This window comes from Hypanus sabinus, chromosome 19 (assembly GCF_030144855.1).
Source record: "Hypanus sabinus isolate sHypSab1 chromosome 19, sHypSab1.hap1, whole genome shotgun sequence".
NCBI lineage: Eukaryota > Metazoa > Chordata > Chondrichthyes > Myliobatiformes > Dasyatidae > Hypanus > Hypanus sabinus.
Genome location: NC_082724.1, coordinates 77175631 through 77188353, shown reverse-complemented (window position 1 = coordinate 77188353; position 12723 = coordinate 77175631). Strand labels below are relative to the sequence as shown.

The following is a 12723-nucleotide window of genomic DNA, read 5'->3' as shown; positions in this document are numbered from 1 at the left end:
TAAAATTTTGTCAAACTTCTATAGATATGTGGTGGGGAGTTTATTGACTGGTTGCATCACAGCCCGATATGTAAACATCAATGTCTTTATATGGTAAATCCTACAAAAAGTAGTGGACATGGCCAAAGCAAAAGAAAATCTGCAGATGCTGGAAATCCAAGCAGCACACACAAAATGCTGGAGGAACTCAGCAGGTCAGGCAGCCCGAAACTTCGACTGTACTTTTTGTCTATAGATGCTACCTGGCCTGCTGAGTTCCTCCAGCATTTTGTGTGGATATGGCCCAGTCCATCACAGCTATAGTCCTACTCACCATTACGTACACTTACACAAAGCCCTGTCGCAGGAAAGCAGCATCTATCGTCAAGGACCACAACCACTCAGAGATCCTGCTCTCTTCTTGCTGCTGCCATTGGGAAGGAGTTACGGAAGCCTCAGGACCCACAACACCAAGTTCAGGAACAGTTATTAACCCTCAAGCATTAGGCTCTTGAACCAGAGGGGATAATGTCACTTCACTTGACCCCATCATTGTATTGTTCCTGAACCTATGGACTCACTTTCAACTTGATCTCATGTTCTCAACATGTATTGCTTATTTATTTTTTTTTCTCTTTTGTATTTGCATGGTTTGTCTTTGGCACATTGGTTGTTTGTCCTGTTGGGGGCAGTCTTTCACTAATTCCTTTATGGTTATTGAATTCATTCACAGGGTTGTATATGGTGACATATATGAACTTTGATAATAAATTTACTTTGAACTTTTGTCAAAGTGTAGGCACCACAATCAGTTGGTGTATGTAAAAACGGAAATGCTCACTCTGCGGTAACTGCACAATTCCAACACTGAATCCAGAGCAAATGTCGCCTAATAACCATTCTCGGAATGTATACTTGGGCAGCCAGCGAAGGATTGGTACCAACTTGAACAGGTAGTACTTAGCTTTGGCACTCGAACATCTGAAAGAAGTAAAGGTGTTCAGTTAGTGTTAGATTTAATTGAAATCCCTTGGTAGCCCCAGCAATGATACTTCTACATTCCTGTTGGATAGTCAACCACAAGCCCTCTTGTTTGAAAAAAAATCTACTGATCTCTTCACCAATAAAAAATATCAGAGATTGAATTTAATTTATGTACCAAACTAAAAAAAAACAATTAAAGTTGGGGATAATAATAATTTATTCCTAAACTGTTACTAAAACATTTATGACCACTTTAAGAAAACGTTATACTATATGCCACACACACAAAATGCTGGAGGAACTCAGCAGGTCAGACAGCATCCATGGAAAAGAATAAACAGTCAACTTTTTGGGCCAAGACCCTTTATCAAAATCTCTTACGTTTATAAGACCATAAGACATAGGAGCAGAATTTGGCCACTGGCCCATTGAGACTGCACCATCGTTCATTCATGATTTATTATTCCTCTAAACTGCATTCTCCTACCTTCTCCCCATAACCTTTGACCCCTTTACTAACCAAGAACCTCTGCTTTAAATATACTCAGATTTGGCCTCCACAGCCGTCCATGGCAATGAATTCCACAGATTCACTACCTCTGGGTAAGAAATTCCTTCTCATCTGTTCTAAGTGGACATCCCTCTATCCTGAGGCTGTGGCCTCTGGACCCAGACTCCCCCACTGCATGTTTTACTGCATACTGTTTTGTGGAAGTAATAAGCAAAGATTTAGGATGTTTACAAAGGCATGGGAGGCTACTATCTGACTGTCAGCACAAACAACAGAAGCATAAAATGATTATATTTTAATGGGGTGGCACAGTAGCGTTGAATTAGCATTAATACTTTATAGTGCAGTAATTACAGCTGGGGTTCAATTCATGCTACTGTTTGTAAGGAACTTGTATGTTCTCCCTGTGATCACTTGGGTTTCTTCTGGGTGTTCCTGTTTCCTCCCACTTTCCAAAGGAATAGGGGTTAGGGTTGGTAAATTGCAGGCATGCTATGTTGGCGCCCAAAGCATGGCACGTCCTCAGACTATGTTTGTTGTTGACGTGAGTGATACATTTCACAGTATGTGCCAATGGACATGTGAGAAATAAAGCTCAAACTAACGATATCTACAAATGGTATAGTATGAAAAAGTAAGGCACTTCGTTGCCACTATAACATAAATGTGGACTTAACTGCTATTAACATCATATAATCTACTTAACTATTTTTGAAGGGTGCTACGAAACAAAGTTTAACAGTGAGGTACACAAAGACATAATAATAGGAGCACACACAAAAAGCTGGAGGTCAGACAGCATCCATGGAAATGAATGAATAGTTGAGTTTTCGGGCTGAGACCCTTTATCAGGGCTGGAAAGGAAGGGGAAAGACGTAGAATAAAAAGGTGGGGCAGGGGAAGGAGGACGACCTAGACGGTGATAGGTGGGAAAGGTAAAGGCTGGAGAAGAAGGAATCTGATAGGAGGAGAGTAGACCTTGGGAGAAAGGGAAGGAGGAGGAGGAGCAGGGGGAGATAATAGGCAGGTGAGAAAAGGTAAGAGGCCACAGTAAGGGATAGAAGAGGGAATATGGAGGAAAAAATGTTACCAGAAGGAGAAATTGATGTTCATGCCATCAGATTGTAGGCTGCCTTAATGGTACATGTGGTGTTGTTCTTCCACCCTGACAGTGGCCTCAACGTGGCAAAAGAGGAGGTCATGTCCATGATAGGATGGTTTTCTGAACCAACATGTCGAGGAACCAACTAGAGAGCAGGCCATTCTAGATTGGGTATTGAGCAATGAGGAAGGGTCGGTTAGCAATCTTGTCGTGTGAGGCCCCTTGGGTAAGAGTGACCATAATATGGTGGAATTCTTCATTAAGATGGAGAGTGACATAGTTAATTCAGAAACAAAGGTTCTGAACTTAAATAAGGGTAACTTTGAAGGTATGAGACGTGAATTAGCTAAGATAGACTGGCAGATGATTAAATATGGTTGATGGTGGATATGCAATGGCAAGCATTTAAAGATCGCATGGATGTACTCCAACAAATGTTCATCCCAGTTTGGCAAAAGAATAAAACAGGGAAGGTAGTGCACCCATGGTTGACAATTCCAAAGAAGAAACATACAAATTAGCCAGAAAAAGCGGCACACCTGAGGACTGGGAGAAATTCAGAGTCCAGCAGAGGAGGACAAAGGGCTTAGTTAGGAAAGGGAAAAAAGAATTAGAGAGAAAGCTGGCAGGGAACATAAAAACTGACTGTAAAAGCTTTTATAGATATGTGAAAAGAAAAAGATTGGTTAAGACAAATGTGGGTCCCTTACAGTCAGAAACAGGTGAATTGATCATGGGGAACAAGCACATGGCAGACCAATTGAATAACTACTTTGGATCTGTCTTCACTAAGGAGGACATAAATAAACTTCCGGAAATAGTAGGGGACTGAGGGTCTAGTGAGATGGAGGAACTGAGGGAAAAACATGTAAGTAGGGAAGTGGTGTTAGGTAAATTGAAGGGATTAAAGGCAGATAAATCCCCAGGGCCAGATGGTCTGCATCCCAGAGTGCTTAAGGAAGTAGCCCAAGAAATAGTGGATGCATTAGTGATAATTTTTCAAAACTCCTTAGATTCTGGATTAGTTCCTGAGGATTGGAGGGTGGCTAATGTAACCCCACTTTTTAAAAAGGGATGGAGAGAGAAACCAGGGAATTATAGACCGGTGGGTCTATAATATAAAAGAATAGGGGTTAGGGTTGGTAAATTGCAGGCATGCTATGTTGGCGCCCAAAGCATGGCACGTCCTCAGACTATGTTTGTTGTTGACGTGAGTGATACATTTCACAGTATGTGCCAATGGACATGTGAGAAACAGGAACGGCTAGTTAATAAAAACTGTCCACTCAGTGCAGGAATAGGCCCGTGGGCCCATTGATTCATTGCTGACGGTCATTAGAACAAATCTAATTTTATTCCTTGAACATTCCTCCCCCCACTGCCCCGTCCACCTGCTAGATTCCACACAGACCGATACACAAGGGGCAATTTATAGTGGCCAATTAAGCTACCAGTCCACACTTCTTTGGGACTTACGAGGAAAATGAAGATGTGAAAGATACCCACTCTGGTAAACATGTAAATGCCTCACAGACAACACTGAGGGTTATGACTGATGGGACTGAAGGCTGACAAATCCTCAGGTCCAGATGGTCTGCATCCTAGGGTACTAAAGGAGGTGGCTCGGGAAATTGCGGATGCATTGGTAATCATTTTCCAATGTTCCTCAGATTCAGGATCAGTTTCTGAGGATTGGAGAATGACTAATGTTATACCACTTTTTAAGAAAGGAGGGAGGGAGAAACCAGAGAACTATCGACCTGTCAGCCTGACACCGATGGTGGGGAAGATGCTAGAGTCCATTATTAAGGATGAAATAGTGGCATATCTAGATAGCAGTGATAGGATTGGGCCGAGCCAGCATGGATTTACCAAGGGTAAATCATGCTTGACTAATCTGTGGAGTTTTTCGAGGATGTAACCAGGAAGTTAGAAGGGGGAGATCCAGTGGATGTAGTGTACCTCGATTTTCAGAAGGCATTTGATAAGGTCCCACGTAGGAGATTGGTGGGTAAAATCAAAGCTCAGGGCATTAGGGGGAAGACATTGACATGGATAGAAAACTGGTTGGCAGATAGAAAGCAAAGGGTAGCGGTGAATGGGTGTTTCTCGGAATGGCAGGTGGTGACTGGTGGGGTGCCACAGGGCTCGGTATTGGGACCACAGCTGTTTACGATTTACATCAACAATTTAGATGAAGGCATTGAGAATAACATCAGCAAATTTGCTGATGATACTAAGCTGGATGGCAGTGTGACATGTGATGAGAATGTTAGGAGATTTCAGGGTGACTTGGATAGGCTGGGTGAGTGGGCAGATACTTGGCAGATGACGTTTAATGTGAATAAGTGTGAGGTTATCCACTCTGGGAGTAAGAACAGGAAGGCAGATTATTATCAGTGTAGAGTTAGGTAAGGGAGAAATACAAAGAGATCTAGGAGTCCTTGTTCATCAGTCACTGAAGGTGAATGAGCAAGTGCAGCAGGCAGTGAAGAAGGCTAATGGAATGTTGGCCTTTATTACAAAGGGAATTGAGTACAAGAGCAAGGAAATCCTCTTGCATTTGTAGAGAGCCCTGGTGAGACCACACCTGGAGTATTGTGTACAGTTTTGGTCTCCAGGGTTAAGGAAGGACATCCTGGCTGTAGAGGAAGTGCAGCGTAGATTCACCAGGTTAATTCCTGGGATGTCTGGACTGTCTTACGCAGAGAGGTTAGAGAGACTGGGCTTGTACACGCTGGAATTAAGGAGATTGAGAGGGGATCTGATTGAAACATATAAGATTATTAAGGGATTGGATAAGATAGAGGCAGGTAATATGTTCCAGATGCTGGGAGAATCCAGTACCAGAGGGCATGGTTTGAGAATAAGGGGTAGGTCATTTAGGACAGAGTTAAGGAAAAACTTCTTCTCCCAGAGAGTTGTGGGGGTCTGGAATGCACTGCCTCGAAAGGTAGTGGAGGCCAATTCTCTGGATGCTTTCAAGAAGGAGCTAGATAGGTATCTTATGGATAGAGGAATCAAGGGATATGGGGACAAGGCAGGAACCGGGTATTGATAGTAGATGATCAGCCATGATCTCAAATGGCGGTGCAGGTTCGAAGGGCCGAATGGTCTACTTCTGCACCTATTGTCTATTGTCCATTGAAATGACCTTCCCTTTGTTTATTTACATACTTAATTTATTCATTTAGTGATGCAGCACAGCATAGTTTCTCCTGGCCTTTCAAGCCGCACTGCCCAGGAACTCCTGATTCAACCCCAGCCTAATCACAGGACATTTTACAATGATCAATTAACCTACTATCCGTTGGACTGTGGGAGGAAGCCGAAGCACCCAGTGAAAACCTACGCATTCATGGGGACGAGTGTACAGACTTCTTACAGAGAAGCCAGGCACCCGTCTCCCCAAGCTGTAATAGTGTTGCACTAACCACGATTCCACTGTGGCACCCTATTGTTTCTGTTTTAAACTGTATGATTAATGAGAGTGTGCACACGTCTCTGCTACTCTTGTGGGTCTAAATCAAGAATCTAAGTATGATTCTGCATGCTTTAGCTATCCCTCTGTTTTAAAATCGCAATGTTACCGGGCACACAGCATTGGTTTTATACATTAATGCTGATGAATGGATAATGCAAGTGGAAAGTGGAGACTTGGGTCAGTTTATTGTCCTCTATAATGTATTATAAAACTATTGGAGCATATATTCAAGGTATTAATAGCATCTTCAATGATTAATCAGTACACAGAGATCTACAACTATTAATTCAGTATGAAAATGTATATAATCCAGTTGTGGATGATGCAAGAATGATAAAGCGAATCTGTGTTTATAAAAAACAGCTTAATATCATGGAATGTTCACAAATTACACTCAATAGCCGCTGTGAACCTGCTCATTAATGCAAATACCTAATTGGGCAAACATACAGCACAACTCAATGCATCAGAGCATATGGACGTGGTCAAGAGGCTCAGTCGCTGTTCAGACCAAACATCAGAATGGGGAAGAAATGTGATCCTAGTGATATTGACCATGAAATAATTGTTGGTGTCAGACGGGGTGGTTTGAGTATCTCAGAATTGTTCTCCTTGGACTTCTCTCATTAACAAGATGCTTTTGTTAAAAGCATCTTAAAAGCATCTTGTTAATGAGAGAAGTCCAAGGAGAACAGCCAGACTGGTTCCAGCTGACAGAAAGACCACGGTAACTCAAACAACCAGGTGTCACAACAGTGATGTGCAGAGAACATATCTGAACATACACAATGTCAAACCTTGAAGTAGATGTGCTACAGTAGCAGAAGGTCCCACTTGGTTCCACTCTTGTACCTAATAAAGTAGTCACTGAGTGTCTACAACAGTAATAGTACCTCTAGTATTTGATAGCTGTAAGAGGTTTTATGATGCTTTGAAGCTATGAAATGAGGAAAAATATTTAAATCTCAAGTGAGCCATTGGTAAAAATTGGTTGTCTGTTGGTTCACCAAAGAGAAACAAACAAGAATGTATCTTTATATACTATCAGCAATGTAATAAACCAAACATTGACAGCAAGTCGCAGTAGAAGATATTGTCCGAGGTCAAAGAGGCCAATTTGGAGGAGCAACTTAAAAGAGGAAAAAGTCAGAGGGATAAAGGGGTGATAGGGGAAGCTCCTTAGGTCTTGGCAGCTGAAGGCATTGTGGAACAACTAAATTATTGGGTCCTTACAAAGTAGTTGTGCGCTATATAGTTGGTGAATAAAAGAAATGCAAGCAATAACAGACCTGACGAAGGATCTAGTGTTTTCCTGGCATATACGATGAAGAAACTTTTCATCAGGCTTCCAGCTGGGTGCAGGTATTGATTTTAACCAACGTTTCGATAGCAAACTCTGCCATCTTAATCAGAGATGATGCCTAAGCATGTCTACTCCTGTGCTATATGTACCTCTGTCATCCACCTTCCTGATTGGTTAGTCCTCATCCACTTTCCACTGTCCCATCTTGTTTACAATTGAATTCCAGTCCTTATTTAGAGCAAGAGCTTTGTCTTTGTTAAAATTCTTTTTCTCTAGTTTAATTTCAATGGCTTCCTTCACCAGGCTGTCCCAAAACCTGTTGTCCCAGAGTCTCCATGATGAAAGAAGACATGATGTTCCTACAGAATGGCTACAAGGTGTAGGAAATCTATTGGGCCCTTAAAAGGGCTGATGAAAAATCTTGGAAAACTATCAACAAGGAGGAACCACCTTTCTTCTCTATGTTTCCATGGTTTCTCTTGGAAAAATTTCACAATCATAAAGTTTCATTTCAGGGAATAATAGACAGAAGGAAAAAAGAAAAGAAGAGAAATAATAAGCTAAATATTTTTAAAGAATTGTTTTAAAAACTTAATTATCAATTTGTTTGAAATCACAATGTAGAAATAGAGAGACTCTAAGAGGAAATATGATTATTGTACTTCACTTACTTCTGACATTTACAGTCACTCACATATAGACCAAAGGTTAATTAGTAATCTCTTACTGAATTTTGTAATGAACTGTTGAACCACAACACCCTTGCAACAGAGTCAAAGCTTTGACTATTGATACAGATCTGAGTCATTAATGCGTTAGTTCACTGAAACGTCAACTTGACATTTAAAGATAATGATTAAATTAAATCAGCATTCTCAAGCAATCTCTCCTGAAGGGCTCTCTGGAACTTATAGGCAATTAGGTGGGTGAAGTTCAGCAGTTTTTTGGAAAGCTCATGATAGAACATAGCAAAATCCCGATGAATAGGGGAAATAGCCAAAAGCTTAATCTAAGAGACAGACATTAAGCTGTGAGTTAAAGAAAGGATTACAGAGGGTAAAATTTCAAGGCCATTATTTGTACACACAAGTACCTTTAAAAGCTATTTCAGATGATGTCTAGGTTTTAAACGCTAAATGTTAATCAGGTAGATGATTGGTTTCCTATGGGACACTGCGGTCAGGGTTAGGGTTTTAATCAACAACATTCAAATGGATTTAATAGTAATAGTAAAGACTATGAATATAAACAGGGTATTGTTCCAATAATAATATCTACAACTGGTATCATCCCAAAGTTACTATACAATAACAATAAATCTACAGAAAGCCACAATACTAAACACCTTTAGAATTGCCTAGCAATTGAGAATTTAATGTGTTTAGCTATGCCTGTACCTCAGGTTTACCAGCTTTAACTGACAAAAAGTAATTAGCTAGGACAAAAGGGAAAAGAGGAATAACAAGACACCAAGAAATTACACAAGAGTCAGATCAAACCTACAAGAATGCACTTTCATCAATGAACTCTACTCCATATCAGCATGTGCAATTCCGATAAGGAGTACACTCCACTGAGCACAAGTGAAAGCACAACGCAGAAAAATGAAGAAATTATCACTACAGAAGAAAATATTAACCAATGGAAGGGCATGTCCCTCCATGGAAGACATCCCCATGATCTGAGCAGACTAGATATCCACAAGGAAGTGTCAAACACCCGGCTCAGAGTTGGAGACCTCTTTCCAGAAACAGAGGGGCTCCTTGATGATTTCTGTATGTTACCCGTGTTTGGAATGGCTGCATCTATTAAGTAAGTTGTTCTTGTTTGTTTATCCTGCAATATTCTATCTGGATGGTTATTACGGATTGTCCGATCTGTAATGGTTGGTCATAATATAATTTGTAGGACCCTGGTTCTAAAACTGGATCAGGCTTGTACTTATAGTAAGGTAAGCTGTCTTTTATGAGTTTGTATTTTAAAGCAAGATTTTGTTGAATGATATTTGCCACTTGATTGTGCATGTGTAAGTAATCAGATTGAGTTAAACTGCTGCAGGATTCTGTAATGTGTTGGATTATTTCTGGCTTTTCTTGGCATATTCTACATTTATCGTCTTGAATTTGTTGGTCTTTTTAATGGATTTTTTAAAAACTTATTGTGTTATCCACCTGGTCCAGTATACCCTTGTCCCAATGTGTCATGGTCCCATCTGACAACACCACACCTTGCTATTTACCTCAGGAATTGGGCCTCAATCCCCTCATTTAGTTTCCAATCATTCCCAGGTTCCACTAAATACACACACACGCCTTCCATCGGAAAATGCAGGATAAAGACCCTGTGATCACAACAAGAAGCTGCCAGTTTGTTGGTTGACTCTGGTGTGAGTAACCTTGGTTCATGGTTCTTAGGATTGCCAGTTCTAAGTCTAGCATCACTCCTGGATACCAATTCCATGCTCTCTATGTTAATAATGCTTCCCGACTCTGCCTCCACGCTTGCGTTCTGCACTTGGGTTCGTCCACCGCCATGCTTGTGTAACAAAATGAACTGGCCATAATGAACCCAGTGGACATGGATCCTGTACAACAGGCCCTCGTCAGTTTACCTACTGTGTGCCCATGAGCAACTACTTAAGGAGGTCACAGAAAACCTTTGGACGCTCTCCACGAATGTACAGAAGGTCAATGAGCAGGTGGACCGAGTTTTGGCTTCCCCTTCTCCGTCCCCTCCAAGAACCCCGACTACCCAAACCGCACCCCTCGGGATGGCGTCGCCCCTGGGATCAGTAACACAGTCCCCTCGAGAGCCATACGTGCCTGAGCCCGAACCCTATGCTGGGGACCTAGGGAGGTGATGGGCCTTCCTGTTACAACGCTCCCTGGTCTTTGAGCTACAGCCACGTACCTACACTTCAGATAAATCCAAGATTGCGTACACCATGGGGCTGTTACGAGGGGATGCCTTGTCTTGGGCAACCAAGATATGGGATAACCGACCAAAGGTTTGTTCCTCTTTCCCCTCCTTTGTTGCTGAAATGAGGAAGGTCGTCGAACAACCCATTCGCAGTAAGGACGCCGCTAAACGCTTGCTGACTCTTTGTCAGGGTTCGCGAAGTGTAGCAAGGAATTCTATCAAGTTCCGAACCTTAGCCATTGACTCAGAGTGGAATGACGAGGCCCTACGGGAGGTGTTTCCACAGGGTCTCTCAGGTACGATAAAGGATGAGTTGGCCACGAGGGATGACACGGATTGTCTGGACTCTCTGATCTCACTGGCCACTAGTTTAAATAATCGACTTCAAGAGCGGCTGAGAGAAAGAACCAGTCACCCCGCTCCTCGGGGAAGCCCACGGTCCAGCTTATCAGTCGCAGCCAGCCTCCGTTCCCCAGCCGCTCCAAGTGTAGCTCCTGCTCCGACCGTCCCCACCACCCTGGGGGAGGAACCGATGCAGCTGGGACGGAACCGGCTCTCCCCGGCCGAATGACTTCGGAGGTGGAGAGCTGGGGATTGTTTCGATTGTGGCCAGCCAGGACACTTCCAGGATACCTGCCCTCAGCGGCCAGAAGGTTGGGATCACCAGTGAAAAAGGTGAGCCAGACGATACTCCCTTCAGCCCCCCAGACGGATGCAGATCCTGGCGACCGTGAATTACCAACGACAGTCTCTATCTGTATCTGCTGTGGTGGATTCCGGCACCGAGGGCAATCTGCTGGACGAGGACATAGCCTCCCAGGCTGGAATACCTCACGAGCCGCTAACTACCCCCCTGGAGGCCCAGGCCCTGGATGGAAAACTGCTGGCTCGGGTGACCCACTGTACGCTGTCCCGCCCTTGATCCTATCCGGCAACCAACGATTCAGTCTCATTTGTTCACCTCAAGCCCCGGTAGTTCTAGGGTATCCATGGCTGACCCAACACAACCCCCATATCGACTGGTCTACCGGCAGGATAGCCAAATGGAGCCAGTCTTGCCACGCCAACTGTCTGCCGTCCGCCCCATCTCCCAGGGAAGCTACCGCGACTCTGCCTGCCCCGGAACCCCTCGATTTGTCCCGAGTCCCCACAGAATACCTTGACCTGGGACCGGTATTCAGTAAACAACGGGCCCTTTCCCTGCCTCCGCACCACCCGTATGATTGTGCCAGGGACTACTCCCCGGGGCCCGCTACCCACCAGTTGCCTTTTTAACCCCGTCCCTTCGGTCAGCTTCCTGGGTTATATCTTCGAGAGCGGGCAGGTGAGAGCAGACCCCGAGAAGATCCGAGCAGTGGAAGAATGGCCTAGGCCCAAGACCCGCAAACAACTTCAACGATTCCTGGGGTTTGCAAACTTCTACTGCCGATTTATCAGAGACTACAGTTGAATGACGGACCCCTACTCACCTACTACCCCTTTCTGTTGGGTCTCCGAAGCTGACTCGGTGTTCACCGACCTGAGGAGGCGTTTCACCACCGCTCCCATCCTGGTCCATCCGTACCCAGCCCGTCAATTCATTGTCGAGGTGAACGCCTCTGACTCTGGGATAGGAGCAGTCCTGTCCAACGATCAAGTTTCACCCATGCGCCTTCTATTTGTGCCGACTGCCCCCCACCAAGGGGAATTATGATGTGGGGGATCGGGAACTCCTGGCAGTCAAACTAGTACTGGAAGAATGGAGGCACTGGCTGGAGGGGGCAGAACAACTGTTTGTGGTATGGAATGATCATAAAGACCTGGGGTATATTCAGACTGTATATTCAGTTGGGAGACTGTAGGTCTGACACGGTGGTCAGCAGCACAGGAGCGCTGCAGGGGACCGTGCTCTCTCCAGTCCTGTTCACCCTGTACACATCAGACTTCCAATATAACTCGGAGTCCTGCCATGTGCAGAAGTTCGCTGATGACACAGCCATAGTGGGGTGTGTCAGGAATGGTCAGGAGGAAGAGTATAGGAAACTGATACAGGACTTTGTAATATGGTGCAACTCAAACTACCTGCGTCTCAATATCACCAAGACCAAGGAGATGGTGGTGGACTTTAGGAGACCTAGGCCTCATATGGAGCCAGTGATCATTAATGGAGAATGTGTGGAGCAGGTTAAGACCTACAAGTATCTGGGAGTGCAGTTAGACGAGAAGCTAGACTGGACTGCCAACACAGATGCCCTGTGCAGGAAAGCACAGAGTCGACTGTACTTCCTCAGAAGGCTGGCGTCATTCAATGTTTGTATTGAGATGTTGAAGATGTTCTATCGGTCAGTTGTGGAGAGCGCCCTCTTCTTTGTGGAGGCGTGCTGGGGAGGCAGCATTAAGAAGAGGGACGCCTCACGTCTTAATAAGCTGGTAAGGAAGGCGGGCTCTGTCGTGGGCACAGA

At 44.0% G+C, this 12723-nt stretch overlaps 1 protein-coding gene across 1 annotated transcript in view; it reads right to left on the bottom strand.

Moving 5' to 3' along the window:
* LOC132377873 (cadherin EGF LAG seven-pass G-type receptor 3-like) overlaps nt 1–12723 on the bottom strand; it is a 511939-nt gene that overhangs the window by 73283 nt on the left and 425933 nt on the right. The window contains exon 37 of the mRNA XM_059944310.1: nt 821–960. Within this exon, the coding sequence (XP_059800293.1) occupies nt 821–960 (140 nt within the window). The remainder of the gene's footprint in view (nt 1–820; nt 961–12723) is intronic.